This window comes from Bipolaris maydis, assembly GCF_028858645.1.
Source record: "Bipolaris maydis strain C4 unplaced genomic scaffold PSV08scaffold_15, whole genome shotgun sequence".
Taxonomy (NCBI): Eukaryota; Fungi; Ascomycota; class Dothideomycetes; order Pleosporales; family Pleosporaceae; genus Bipolaris; species Bipolaris maydis.
Genome location: NW_027093871.1, coordinates 1,258,721 through 1,271,559, shown reverse-complemented (window position 1 = coordinate 1,271,559; position 12,839 = coordinate 1,258,721). Strand labels below are relative to the sequence as shown.

The following is a 12,839-nucleotide window of genomic DNA, read 5'->3' as shown; positions in this document are numbered from 1 at the left end:
GCGGTCTCTGAAATCGTAAAGAGATTAATTTCGACATTGAATTGCTTTCCAGTAACCTTATATTCTTCTTGGTTTTGTAAGGGGCTAGAGATTTAAAAAAAAAATTCTAGAGGGATATGATGAGTTCTCGTGACAGAGAGTGTGGTAAAGTAATGGAGAAAAAAAAGGGGGTTGTGTTTAAATGTCCTTGCCAACAACTATATTGGACCAGTGAAAGATGTTTGAGAGTTAAAAAAAGACAAAGAAGAATATACCATAATTCATTAATGTGCACGCCTATGCAAACAACCCCATATAAACAAGACAGACCAAGGAACTCCTCTACATGACTCTCCCTCCCTATTCCCAAGAGTCAACCCCATCAAACGCCAGGCGATTAAACCCGCCCTGAGAATCTACCCAAACCATGAAAAGATGAAGAAGTGGTATAGAACGATATACAAATGGCAACAAATACGATGCTCTTCTTAAAAAGCCCTAACAAAAACACCCACAAAACGTATATATGCACAGAGAAAAGAAGTCGTCAAGTGTGAACAAGGACATGTAACCCTAATGCTTTTTCCCCCGTCGACGCGGTAAGCCCGATTCCATACCCGTAGATGTAGGTGTCGCAATACCAGAGTGACCAACCATGACTTTCGGTGCTGGGATGCCCTTCTTCGGCGTAGCATCTGTTAAGCCTGCGGCGCGGATGGAGTTTTCTTTCTCAACAGAGCCGGTCAATTGTGGTAGGATGACTTTTTTGGGTGCAGCAAGGCGGCTTTTGCGCTGTGTGGGGAGAGACGAGGATGGTACACCAACAGGTGCTACGTCTAGAGATGGTAGTTTGGTTTCGGATACGCTTGAGGAAACGCTGCTGTCGATGGAGGTGGGTGCGACGGGCATCTTCTTTGCCTTGGCCACTTTTGGCTTGGGTATTTGCGGGTGTTTTTGCTGTGTTGGTTTGTCTTGGCTTGTTTCCTTTTCTTCTAGTACTGATTCCGGAAGGAGAGACGATGGAGCGGTCAAACCCTTTGCTGGAGTGCCGTTGGCAGTGCCTAGGCCCCTGACTCTCCGGATCTTTGGTGTAGAAGTCTTGCTCGTCTTTTCCTTCTTTTTCTTCTTTGGCTCAGACCCAGTGTCTGAGAAGCTTAGCTCGTCTGGGGTAGCTAGCGATTCTGCCTCGGCTAGGGCATTGGCGATAGTATCCGGATTCTCTTGATAGTATGCTAGCTGCTCGTCCCAACGTACGTTCTTGCCGATGACAATTTCTTTAGGAGTCTCGTTAATTGGTGGTAGGGTCATTGCATCCATTTGAGCCTTCATCAAACGAACAGTAACACAGAATGCGCCTTGCTTATTCTTGCGTGTGTTTGCGCGGGTCAAGTCTGCCAGGACCTTTGCATCGTCCTTCTTCAGGACAACCACTTCGTTTCCGTCATTGCGGCGGATGGCAATCTTGGGCGCTGGTGCCGGTCCGGTTGACGCTGGCGCAGGTAGACGCGACTTCTTGGCTCTCGATGAGCGCCTCGTAGTCTTTTCGTTCGTTTCGTCTGCATCTTCTGGCCCTGTTGCGGCTGGTGTAGGTGATGGCAGCGCCTCGCTAGGTGCGCTCAGTGTGGGTGTTTGCGAAAAATCAAGCGTCAAATCGATGTTGTGTTTGGCTGGCGAGTTGGGATCCTTCTCTTCAAGGGCCTTTCTGGGAGAGGCTAGAGCATGGCGAACGACATCCGAATCACGACGATTCTGCAACGACTCCCTTCGGTGTGTGGTGATGGCAGCCTTTTCGGCTTTGCTGGCGGCTGCACGGTTGAGAAAGTCTTTTAGCATGGCCGTGTCATCATCGAAAGCGACCGTTACAGTGGTATCTTCGAAGCCAGATGCTAGGCGAGGTGGAGGCGAATGAAGTTTTCGAGGCGTAGGTGAGGCAGGTTTCGACGTGCTCAACGAGAGTGCCAAGCCATCTGTAATGTCTTCTGTGGGTGCCTCATCCATGGCATGGTCCTCGGATGTTACAGAATCGCTGTCAGTGGCGGCTTCATCAGCAGTAGGGCTGGCCTCATCATCCATGGAGTCGTCTTCGGAGTCACCTTCAGTGATCTGATGAGCTTGTACTTTTTCGGACAAGGAATCATCGCCTGATGTAGTCATAGCAGATGTCTCCAGCATTGTTTTCTGATAATCCCTTAGGATATCTAGCTGGAGAGATGCTTCCGTAAACTCTTCTTCAGGATCACGTTCTTCAGAAAGACTCGGTGTGTCGTCCTCCTCTACGTCGTCCCCTGGGTTTTCTGCGCCTGAATCGGTTGGCAATGCCGCTTCGGGATTGTCCTTTGTTGTAGCCTGGTCTTCTTTGTGCGACGGTGGAGGTGAAGAAGACTTGGTATCGTTGGTTGGCAAGGTGGGGTACTGAATCTCAGTGAGAGACTCAGGGGTCTGATCTATGCTATGTGAATCTTGATCTTGTAGCTTAATCTTGTCGACATTGGCATTCTCCTCGGGCTGCTCCGCAATGTCTTCTATGCCTGTTTCTGACTCCCCCTCAATGGCTCCAATCTGTGGTAACTCGGGGTAAGAAACTTTGGCAGGAGAACGGAATAGATTGGCAAGCGTTGTATCATCGGTAGACCGAGAATCCGTGTCTTGTTCCATGTCCTGGTGTTCATCTAAACTCTCGCGGTCCGGAAGGTCGTCTGTGGTGGCCGTGTCCAAGTTGAATGCTAAAGCAGGCGTCTTGTGCGCGTCTACTGGGCTCATGAATGCTTCTTCCTGGCCTTGCATGGCCTCATCTGGCTCGTTGAAGCTTGTAACATCGCTTTCTGTCAGGTCGTAACTGTGGTCTTCTCCCTCGTCGTCGCCAGTTGGTTCGTTGTCAGCAAAAGGGGTGGCTCGCTTCCCTGAAAGCGCGTCAGTAAATTATACATAGCCATGTACTGGTCAAACGCCTACTCGGTAACACGCTCTTCCTGCGGTCCCAGCGCGTGGCCTTGAAAGCGCGCTTCTTTGCATTGGGCCTGGTCGAAGTCTTCTCCATAGCCTTGGGGCTAATGTGCTGGCGCCTCTTGACGGGTCTAGAGAGCGCATCTTGCTCTTCGTCGTCAGCATCGTCTTGGGGGGTGTTGTCGACACGCGATCTCAGGTTGAATCTCCGCCAGATCTTCTTCTCCTTTCCGTGACCAATGCGCTTGATCTCCTGCTTGCGCTCCCATGCGCGGGGTATTTTGGCAACAGGAAGGGTACTGGGATCGAAAAGGGCAGCATCGGAATCGTTCCAGGTGGTGTTGAACAGTGTTGTTTTGGCAGTCGGTGTGGCGCGTTTGCGCGGCGAGGGAGCCATGACGTGGATAAGGGGAAAAGAATGCTACACGGACAGAAAAATCAAGGATGCGCAAACATGGAGGCTGTATTCGTAAGGGCCGTTAGTATCGTCGCCTAGGGTTGGTGTTGTATGTGTGCAAGTATGCGCTGTCTGTATGTATGTAAACAAAGGCTAAGATACGGCGCTAACAGGTAAAGCAGGGATGACGACGGGGCAGCTCCACACACGCCAAGCAAAAGCCATGCCCGCCGTGGGAAACTTTTGACCCGCCGATGATTGACGACGACAGCGACAACGACAATATCTGATTGCGATCCATCCACGTCCCGGGCGACTCTGCAACAATCATGGTCCCAAAGCCTCAAGGCAGTGCCGTTCAATCGGCCACTCATCGCCCTCTCCCACCACTCCCCAAGCTCCGCGTCCGACGACCAAACAAGCCAGAGGTGAACCCATGCCTCGGCGCAATGTCCTCAGTTCTGGGTATGTCTTTGCTGGAGGATTGTATAAATTGGAAATGTGTTATTGGAATCGGCGCGGGCTGACACGTCTGCAATAGGATGCTGGGCTTCGTCGGGTTACAGCATGCAAGCATGCGCACAGCTTGAACAGAAATTGCGCCAGTGCATGGATGCTCCAGTATGTGCACCCGCTTCTATATGCTGATATGAATGTGGTTTCTAATGAACATTCCAGCGAGACCCCAACCAAAAGAAGAACAACATCAATTACCATCTCTCGAGAATGTACCCCAAGATTGTTGGCCCTCATAAGCGCAACTAGACGGCTTGTATCTCATTCTCTTTGTACATTACTCATACCCACGCCACGGCAGCCGCACGGAACAGCATCATGGAGGAGTTTTATCGCTTTTGGATCATCACTTGGCGTTATGGAGACGAAGGCTGTAGATAGGTCGTGCTAAGGAAGAGTCGGACGTTTGCACATGTTGAGTCTTGAGACCAATCTCTACTTGGAACCCTTTGCTACAATCACGTGTTGACTAACGCGCGGAACTGTGAAGCAAGGAAGAGGCCGGGCCAGGCCAGGCCATTCACGCAATCAGCCACATGAGGCTGGTTACTTGGTCTCATGTGGCCCAACACGAAAACTAGGCTTGTGCGACCAAACTCCAAGGTCCGCCCTTTGCGCACGACCATTTGTGGCTTTGTTTGTTCTGTCTTGGGCCAGCGCTTACCACATTCTACTACGGCTCATCCCTCAAGACCCTCCAACAGCGCCCGTCTTGCGAATCGTCGTGTATTGGTTGAGGCAATGCAACTCATTCTCATACATTCTCCCAAGTGCAGAGCACTTCTTTGTCTGCCTCAGCCTCTTACTTGCATGTCGATGCCCACTAAGGCATGCCACAAATCACCTCCAGCCATCCGGGAATTATTGCAGCAGTACTCGTCTTCGTCATTTTGCATGGACATGCTGTGTCCCGTTCGCTCAACATGCCCACTTTAGCTATATTTACGTCCTGTTGATCTGCGCCACATGCACGCTCAGGCCCTCCCACTCTACACCACCACCACTACCTCTACCAGTGCGCAATCCTACGCTTGTCCCAATCCGGCACAAATATACAACCTACTCGTTCCATCAGTGGCCAGCTACTCTATCGTCTAGCCCAAGACAGGATAGCCGAGGTGTGATTGGGGAGAGGGTGAGGAATGCCTTGCATGCTCATACTGACGCTTACCCCCATGCTACCGTGACATTTCCTCATGATCGCACCACGATACCGCTTTCGATTGGATCGCCAGGGACATGACCCGATTGCTATAGGTAAGGGAAGCTCTGGAGCTACCCTGGCCGCAGCACGTGTTGCTAGGTATCCTTCCTCCCTCTCACTGCGCTCAGCCGCCGCAGGCTCTCCGCCATACTGCTTACTTATGTACCCTCTATCTTATTGCCTTTGCCTCGCCATATCGACATCGCCTTGAGAGAATAGCCTCCCGAGCATATGTAAACATAATGACGACTGCTCTCTTCACCCTCGCCTCTCTGGCGCCAGCGATCGCAAACGCAGTAGCGCTGTTAAGAGCGACACCAGAGCCTACACATTTCGTCCCTTCAATGGATATATGGAATCCCGCGCCAACAGCAGCAGCGCAGCTGCCCTTGTCTCTATTCAAGCGCCAGGCCAGTGGACACGATTACACATGCGGATTCGTCTCCGGATCGCCAGGTCGGTCTTCCTCGCCCACTCAAAGCTACCAACTTACTCACTTCAAAAAAAGACAGCCCAGTAACATGCGAAAACCCGACTCAGACATGCGCAACAAACACCTACTTCGGCATCCACGGCTGCTGCGACCCAGCGTCAAACACCCCCTGCACACTCCCCACTTCCTGCATCGCATTCACCGCTATGACCGCCTCATGCACAGAAACCGCTTGCTCATCTAACGAGGCAATTGTAAAATGTACCTCGAGCACCGCACAAGAATGCTACGAGTGGAACTTCATCTACGACAACATGGTAATGACACAGCATGGTTGCGCCGAAACAGCTTTTACCAGCACTGCGTATCGTTCCCCGGGTATGAGGATGTTGTCATCGAGTAATAAGGAAACAGAAGAAAGAGAAACTGTTACCGCGACTGTGACTATGAGGGAAATTATTTCCGGAATTCCTACTCTTCCTGCTGTAGCGGAAGACAAAGACACAACGACTTCTTCTGAAGGGAGGAAAACTAGCTTGGAGGCAGTGATAGGGGGTACAGTTGGTGCTTGCGTCTTTGTTTGTTTCCTTGCTTTTGTGGTTTTTCTGGCGTGGAGGCGGCGGAGGAATTTGAAGGGGCAAAATACGCAATGCTATCAGCAGCAGCAGTCAATGGTGGAATATCATGCTGCTGTGTATGAAGATACAGACAAGGCTTGGGATCAGCAGTGTGGGGTGGTGGCATGTGAGAGGGAGATTTGCATGGGGGATGGCGTGGGTGTTGTTGAGATGGATGGAACACAGAGACCCGTTGAAGCGCCGACAAGAGAGAAGTGAACATAATAGGAAGCATGTTTTGTTGTTTCCAAATCAGAGTTGTACGTAGTATCGCCATTTCCAATCCAAGCAAATGCTTTCATAACAATGTATGACATTTGATGCTTCACGCAGACTATGAATATCATATACTACCGTGGATGGACCCATCAACTCTCCTTTACAAAAGCAACAAAAGTACGATCATCAGACCAATCTACTCTTCCTCAACTTACCACATCAGATCAACCTGCTCCATCCCAAGGTAGTCGCCAACATTCCCCTTGCCTCCATCATATCCCCCGCCTATCACACTACGCTCTTCTTCTTCTTCTTCTTCCTCCTCTGCGGGCACAAAACTTATCGGCCGACAATCCTCAAGCAAGAAATGCTGATCAGGCTTGAACCAACACTTTTTCTGCCCTGTCGGCCTGGGGCCCTTGCAATCTTCCTTTTGACACAAGTGCCCAAAGATACAGTGCTTCCTTCTACACCCACTTTTCCTGGGACACGGAGTGCGCTTCACAACATACTCGAGTACGCGCCTAACTTGTGCGTCAAGCTCGCTATGGTCAAACTTGCAGTCATAAGTTGTGCAATTGCCCTCAAGATGAAACGTGTTGCACGGTTTGGCCTTGTGAAAACGCGTGTTGTATGCCTTCCAGTCCTGTGCGGAGGGTTGCGGGTAGTATGGGTCGAGGCGCTGGAGGTTTTTGTTCACGGGAATGAAGCCTGGTACAGACTCTTCGGGAAGGACGGAAGAGATTCCACTTCGATCACCCAGGGGAGCTTGTAAATCTTGGGGAGTTTGAGGTGGTTCTGCGGGAGCCTGTGCCCAGGATGATCCTGAGAGAGCGTGTAGTGTTGGGCTGAGAAGTAGCTTGGAGTCCTGGCCGCCGTCACCACTATTGACACTGCTAGTCAAACTGACGGGGCCGTGTGCGAAGTTGCATTTTCCACCAGCGCGACAAAATCCCTTTTGGAAGTGTCTACACACCGGTTTCTTCTTGGCCGGTCCAGTTGGCATGCTCTGTGGTGCTTGGTCGCGTGGGGGTGGACTGTCCCATCGGGCGGGCTCAGGCTCGGGCTCCACAAAGTCATTTGATTCTTCAGGTGATGAGTCGCCAAATGCAGACTCTGTTGCGCTCACCGGACCGTTACGTCTCCATGAGCTCCCATGGGAAGGTTGTGGTCCATTTGTCAGTGCGGGAGATAAGCGACCGGATGCAGACTCTGCTATACTCACAGCATCGTTCCGTCTCCACGATTCTTTATGTAGAGCTGCTAATCCAGGTTTCAGTATGGGCTGTTGCAATGGCGCTTTTGGTTTGGGCGGAGTGGGCGTCGCCGGTTTATTGGTTGGTGGCACAGAGGAAATTCCAGACCAGCTGAAGACTGTGGGGAACTGGGTCACCTCCAAGTTGAATTGATGAAATTCTGCGTGCCATTTGCCGCCCTGTACGAGTGTGACCTTGTCACGTGCACCATTGTAGGATACGAGCAGAGACTGATAAGCCGGGTCATTACAGGCCGCGAACAGAATGTGACTACAGGCCGCATCTTCGGACGCAAACTTGAATTGGTCTGCAGAACATTAGTCGTCTGATATTTGTCTTGAGAGCTCAGTAATTATACCTCTGATTTTGATCCTGGTACCCTCTTCATCCAAGGTATCGATGAAGTCGAAGAGACTAAGGGCACGTGTGAAACCGGAAGTGAAAGACGCTAGAGATCGCTTCTCCATCCCAGTCAACTTTAATCTTGCGAGCTGCTTGGACAAGTTGGTGAGATCGGCGTAAATGCGGACAATTACGCGTCTGGGGACAGTCTGTGATATGCTTTGTATATATTTTTCTATAGCATCATCGAGCTTGCGAGCAGCGCGCATGCCGCCTTCTTCCTTATCACGGATGAGCTCTTCATTGAACTGTGCAGAGTCAGACAAGCCTTTCCATGCAAAGCTGAAAACTCACAATGTACTCATTTCCATCGACTAGTACAAGGACGTAGGAATCTATTGGCTTTTTTGCTGCAGTTACAGTAGGCGTTCCCACTGTAAATGGCTTCGAAATAGTATTGGTTACCATGTCCTCGTAGGCTTTCTTAAGTACTTTGTACTCGTTGAGCAATTGACGATACTCGACGAGAAGGTTCTGGGTAAGGGGGTTAGTGGAGTATGGGGCAAGTAAGCGGATATCGATATTCTCCTACGTCCAAATCAATCCGTCTTTCCTGATCACGTTCCTTGAACTGCTCCAAACGCGCGCCAAGCGAGTCGATTTTCTTTTCTGGCAGCATAGCGGCTGTGGTGCAACGTTACTATCGGCTTACGGCTGTAGATCTACTTCGGTCAGACAGCAGGCCGACGAGTTAATGGGGCGATGAATAAGAAATCCAGATCGATTGGAACTAGTACAGCCTCATAGTCAACCACGCTATCGATATTTTATATGTGGAGCGGATTGTGTCGGCGCGCCTGCTGGCTGACGTAGGCGGGCAGTCTGAATGGCCTGTGCAGCGATTTAGCGCTCCTTTTCGTCGTCACGTGGCAGAGAAGAACCAACCTCGCTCTTTGACACTTGTTCCATTTTCATTCATTCCCAAGGCGCCAATCAGGCAAGAAGAGCGTGAAGGGGTTAAACGGTAAAAATCAGAGGTGCAATTTTGAGAAAGTTCAAGTGTATTCACTATACAAGGAGGAGGCCACAAATCATAAGAGTAGAATCAAGCTCAATTGTAGATGTAGGTTGACCTAAAGCGAAGGCCTCGGCTATTCACAGTAGAGACGAAAGTATAAAGTCATCATCTCGATTTCTTACCAGAATCAGCCACGAGTGTGGACTGTGAGATAAAGCAAATACATACAGCACTGGTGTCCGTTTCCAGGGTGCAGAAATCCGAAATCCCAAGGCCCATGCCCACGTGACACGCGAAGCAGGCAAAAATAAAAAGTTGCAAAACAAAAACATACGACAGCGGGTATTCGCCAGTGGTCACCCACCTGACTATTAATCCGCCGATTAACTGCTTAAGTACCGCTGAGCAATCTCTTGCAAAGTGGACACAAATATACTTAATATGTCTGTATCTAGTTACTGTGCTGTGAGCCGTTTTCCTAAATCTAGACTAACTATTAACACTAGTGTTGGTGGCTTGCTAGATCTTATGCTAAAAGCGAAAAAGACGCTGGGAAGGCTGTGCCGCCACATTGGATTTGAGATTGTGAATACCTTGTAACTCCATTGGCAGCCTCCAACGGCCTATCGACTAGCAACCGAACTGACCAAATCGGAGCGTATTAGTAGGATATAGCACCCGTCTAAGGTCAAAAAGAATAACCCGTATCACTGCGATCATGACATAGGTGTAGATTATCGCATCGAATTCAGCGAATAGGTCGAAAGCCTTTTGGCCCCCAAATTCTATCCTAAATAGACGCCGGGCGTTGCTCCAGCACAGCCTCCCTTGTAGGAATATATATAGGTTCATGAAAACAGCTGCTATCAGAACATCGATCAAAAACATGTCAATCTTGTCCAACCCAAGCTGCAGGCGATGCAGGGCACAAAGCGTTTCTCAGCCTACCTACTCACCTCTTGAAGCCGATGAAATCCGGGTATTAAGAATCTTACCCACAACTATACTCCCCAGGAGAGGTCACAACTACCAGGATGACATCAAAAGCAATTGCGAAGAGAGTTTTTGTATTGCGTGCGATATGATACAGTGCGAGCTTGTTACTGTTTCATTAAAAGAAGTCTCAGGTGCTTTTGATGCACTTTCTTATGTGTGGGGCTACGCTAGCGTTAAAGAGCAGATTAAAATGGATGGCGAGATAATCGAAGTGACGTGCAATCTAGAGGCCGCCTTACGGAGAATTAGGAATACGGAAAAAGCTAAACTGCTATGGGTAGATGCTCTATGTATCAACCAACAGGATACTAAAGAGAAGAATATTCAGGTGATGCGCATGAAGGATATATACACAATGTGTGCAAGGGTGCTCGTCTGGTTGGGCGACGTGATACTAGACGGACCTGGAAACGACAATAACGAAGTCGACGCTGCAATTAACGCTATTGCTTTCCTGAAGAAAGCACATAGAATTGTGCGGGGTAAAGATACAGTAGGAAAACAGGGTTATGAAGATTTCCCTCAGGATCCGATACTGGTAAATATTCATACAGATCAAAGCTCGATTGGTCTCCCTACGGTTGATTCTCCAGAATGGAATTACTTGAGTAAATTCCTAAACAGGCCATGGTTCAGTCGCGTATGGATTATCCAGGAAGCATCAGGTGTAGACCACACGCTACTGATGGTGGGAAAGGATGCGAGACTAGGCTGGGGCCAACTTTCACAGGTACTAAGTTGGCTTGTATCCCATAATTGCCTAAGCAAGATTCCTGGACTTAGTGCATCGCACAATTTCACCATGATCGAATTATGTCGAAGGATTAAATATGTACCCCTGGCGGACAGACTCGACAGGATATCTAGTTTCAACTCCACTCTACCCCATGACAAGATTTATGCGGTATTGGGCCTATCGGCTGAAGGCCTAACACTTGAAGAGTTCCCCCGCTTACGCATCGACTACACCCGAGACTGGAAGGCTGTTTTCCGTGACGTCACAAGACACTGCATTGAGATGCCCAACTCCTTGACAAAGAAGCCGACACTGTATATTTTGAGTCAAGTGCGCCACGACCGTGACGACGATGGAAACTTCGCCTGGGATGGTGAACGATCTTCTTGGGTGCCGAAGTGGGATACAACCCATGATACCTACCGTACCCTTGCGCAACTCGGGACCATATTGGGCTCCCAAACAACATATGACACTGAGCCGTATATCGTTGAATCTCATGACGACCGCATACTCTCCCTGAAAGGCATTGTTGTCGATAAGATTGCCAAGGTATTTACCCATCTGCTGGATGTTCCTCACGATCCCTTTTCCGATTTTCCCTTGAACTGTTTCCGCGCTGTCGTAAAAGCATGGCTGGCCATCAAGTGGGACGCTATATGGAGGCCTGGTATCCCCGATCGCTATCCGCTTCTAGGAGAAGCATTTGCGAAGATAATCATCCAAGGTGCTCCTTACAGGTTGTATAGAGGAATATTGGCTGGACACGAGTCGCGTGGAGGCGAGTCGCCGGGGCATTTTTTTTGTGCGTATTGGGAGGCTGGCCTTTTATTAGTAGAAGACGAAGAACCGGGCACACTGCCAAGATTCAGCACTGTCTGTCGTCCTATAGATAGAGATGTGGAGAAGTGGCTTTTTGTGGAGGGTGAGCTAGCTGAAAAGACGTGGGAATGGGTGAACCTCATGGCTGCGAGATTTAGTCAGCTTGTGAGTTTAGACCGGATCATCTTCGTAACTGAAACGGGATACATTGGCTCTGGGCCATCGATTACACGAGCAGGAGACGATTTATGCGTACTATATGGTGGAAAAACACCTTTTGTTGTGCGGAAAATGACGAAAGAAACCGACTGTCCTGAGTGGCTAGATCTTGAGCCTAATCCTTCCACTGGCTTAGCCGAAAAACTCCAAGACTTGTCGAAGAGATGGAAACTGTTTCAGAAGAGCAAACCAAAGGAGTTTACGCATGTACCTGGGGAAAGCCATGTTCTTCCTCTGACTGATTGCTATCGCCTTGTAGGTGAGTGTTATGTTGACGGACTGCAGAAGGGCGAAGCACTGGACCTACGAGATAAGGGTGATCTCTGCGAGACAGTACTGCATCTCATCTAATAATTTGCGTGTTCATATCTCAAAACCTACGAGAATCTCTGCTTTTCTATAGCTACCGGCTCACAAAGCTGATGTGAATAATTTAGCGGGGACACTCAATTATTTATTTTCTTCTCATTGTAGCAGGATACCACACTGTCTGTCATCCACTGTATGCACTAATGCGTGACGCACGCACGACCTATATGTTAGAAGAGACGGCGTAAGGGGAAGAGGCTTAACGCCCCTTTGTTGGTAGCAGCCTATTTCAAGACAGCAACTGTTAAAATAGCGCGCTCTAATAAAACTTGGTAACTGGATTAGGAATAACGAATAACTGTTAGTAGTTGTTAATAACTGCACTAGTAGGGGATGCTGCAATAGAATCGTGATTCCTGCAAACAGTAGTGTACGCGAGGCAACACCACCAAATATACCCAAACGTGGCACCGTGAGCTTTGACGGATCGCACGGGAGAAGCTGATATTCAACGAACTATGGCGGTATGTGCCGGAAAAATAGAATTAATCAAATGTCATTATTGAGTACTATGATCTTTTGCGGACTTGTCGATATCCTCGCTTGGCACTGCCGCATGGAACAGAAGCCGTCACAGTACCAAAAACTGGCTGGAAAAAAAAATTAGCAACACTGTGCGCCTTTTTTGTGTGTGCAGGTATGTACTAGCGCGGGCGCAGAATCAATTTCTCACCTTCATATACGAGAGAATCGTGGATTTCAAGAACTGCATAGTCACTACATTCCTTGTTCATATGCTTCTGCTGGAATAATCATCCCTGACCCGAGGCCAA

General features: G+C 49.2%; 5 protein-coding genes across 5 annotated transcripts; 3 read left to right on the top strand and 2 right to left on the bottom strand.

Annotated features, from left to right (window-relative positions):
• Positions 1 to 238: 238 nt before the first annotated feature.
• PSV08DRAFT_412472 (uncharacterized protein) lies at positions 239 to 3,319 on the bottom strand (the record flags this gene model as incomplete). Its single annotated transcript, XM_014225758.2, has 2 exons — positions 239 to 2,879; positions 2,932 to 3,319. 2 exons carry the CDS (start codon positions 3,317 to 3,319, stop codon positions 553 to 555), a joined length of 2,715 nt encoding a protein of 904 aa, XP_014081233.2. The 3' UTR covers positions 239 to 552.
• Positions 3,320 to 3,585: 266 nt separating this feature from the next.
• On the top strand, positions 3,586 to 4,276 carry PSV08DRAFT_334095 (mitochondrial 37S ribosomal protein mS37). The gene is made up of 3 exons (XM_014225757.2): positions 3,586 to 3,784; positions 3,861 to 3,940; positions 3,998 to 4,276. Exons 1-3 carry the CDS (start codon positions 3,649 to 3,651, stop codon positions 4,082 to 4,084), a joined length of 303 nt encoding a protein of 100 aa, XP_014081232.1. The 5' UTR covers positions 3,586 to 3,648; the 3' UTR covers positions 4,085 to 4,276.
• Positions 4,277 to 5,267: 991 nt separating this feature from the next.
• PSV08DRAFT_381563 (uncharacterized protein) lies at positions 5,268 to 6,322 on the top strand. Its single transcript, XM_014225755.2, has 2 exons — positions 5,268 to 5,495; positions 5,548 to 6,322. Exons 1-2 carry the CDS (start codon positions 5,282 to 5,284, stop codon positions 6,306 to 6,308), a joined length of 975 nt encoding a protein of 324 aa, XP_014081230.1. The 5' UTR covers positions 5,268 to 5,281; the 3' UTR covers positions 6,309 to 6,322.
• A 197-nt stretch (positions 6,323 to 6,519) lies between these two features.
• PSV08DRAFT_412471 (uncharacterized protein) lies at positions 6,520 to 8,585 on the bottom strand (the record flags this gene model as incomplete). The annotated part of the gene is made up of 4 exons (XM_014225754.1): positions 6,520 to 7,871; positions 7,923 to 8,214; positions 8,261 to 8,440; positions 8,499 to 8,585. The coding sequence occupies 4 exons, from the start codon at positions 8,583 to 8,585 to the stop codon at positions 6,520 to 6,522; spliced, it is 1,911 nt and encodes a 636-aa protein (XP_014081229.1).
• Positions 8,586 to 9,797: 1,212 nt separating this feature from the next.
• On the top strand, positions 9,798 to 12,090 carry PSV08DRAFT_210203 (heterokaryon incompatibility protein-domain-containing protein). Its single transcript, XM_066092084.1, has one exon. It carries the CDS (start codon positions 9,811 to 9,813, stop codon positions 12,046 to 12,048), a length of 2,238 nt encoding a protein of 745 aa, XP_065948158.1. The 5' UTR covers positions 9,798 to 9,810; the 3' UTR covers positions 12,049 to 12,090.
• The last annotated feature ends 749 nt before the right edge of the window (positions 12,091 to 12,839 follow it).

Bases quoted from the DNA above. Each gene is read 5' to 3' on its own strand.
- PSV08DRAFT_334095 (XM_014225757.2), top strand. From the start codon at position 3,649: ATGGTCCCAAAGCCTCAAGGCAGTGCCGTTCAATCGGCCACTCATCGC. The intron at 3,785-3,860 runs GTATGTCTTTGC...CGTCTGCAATAG, and splicing joins CGCAATGTCCTCAGTTCTGG to GATGCTGGGCTTCGTCGGGT. The intron at 3,941-3,997 runs GTATGTGCACCC...TGAACATTCCAG, and splicing joins GCCAGTGCATGGATGCTCCA to CGAGACCCCAACCAAAAGAA.
- PSV08DRAFT_381563 (XM_014225755.2), top strand. From the start codon at position 5,282: ATGACGACTGCTCTCTTCACCCTCGCCTCTCTGGCGCCAGCGATCGCA. The intron at 5,496-5,547 runs GTCGGTCTTCCT...CTTCAAAAAAAG, and splicing joins ATTCGTCTCCGGATCGCCAG to ACAGCCCAGTAACATGCGAA.
- PSV08DRAFT_210203 (XM_066092084.1), top strand. From the start codon at position 9,811: ATGTCAATCTTGTCCAACCCAAGCTGCAGGCGATGCAGGGCACAAAGC.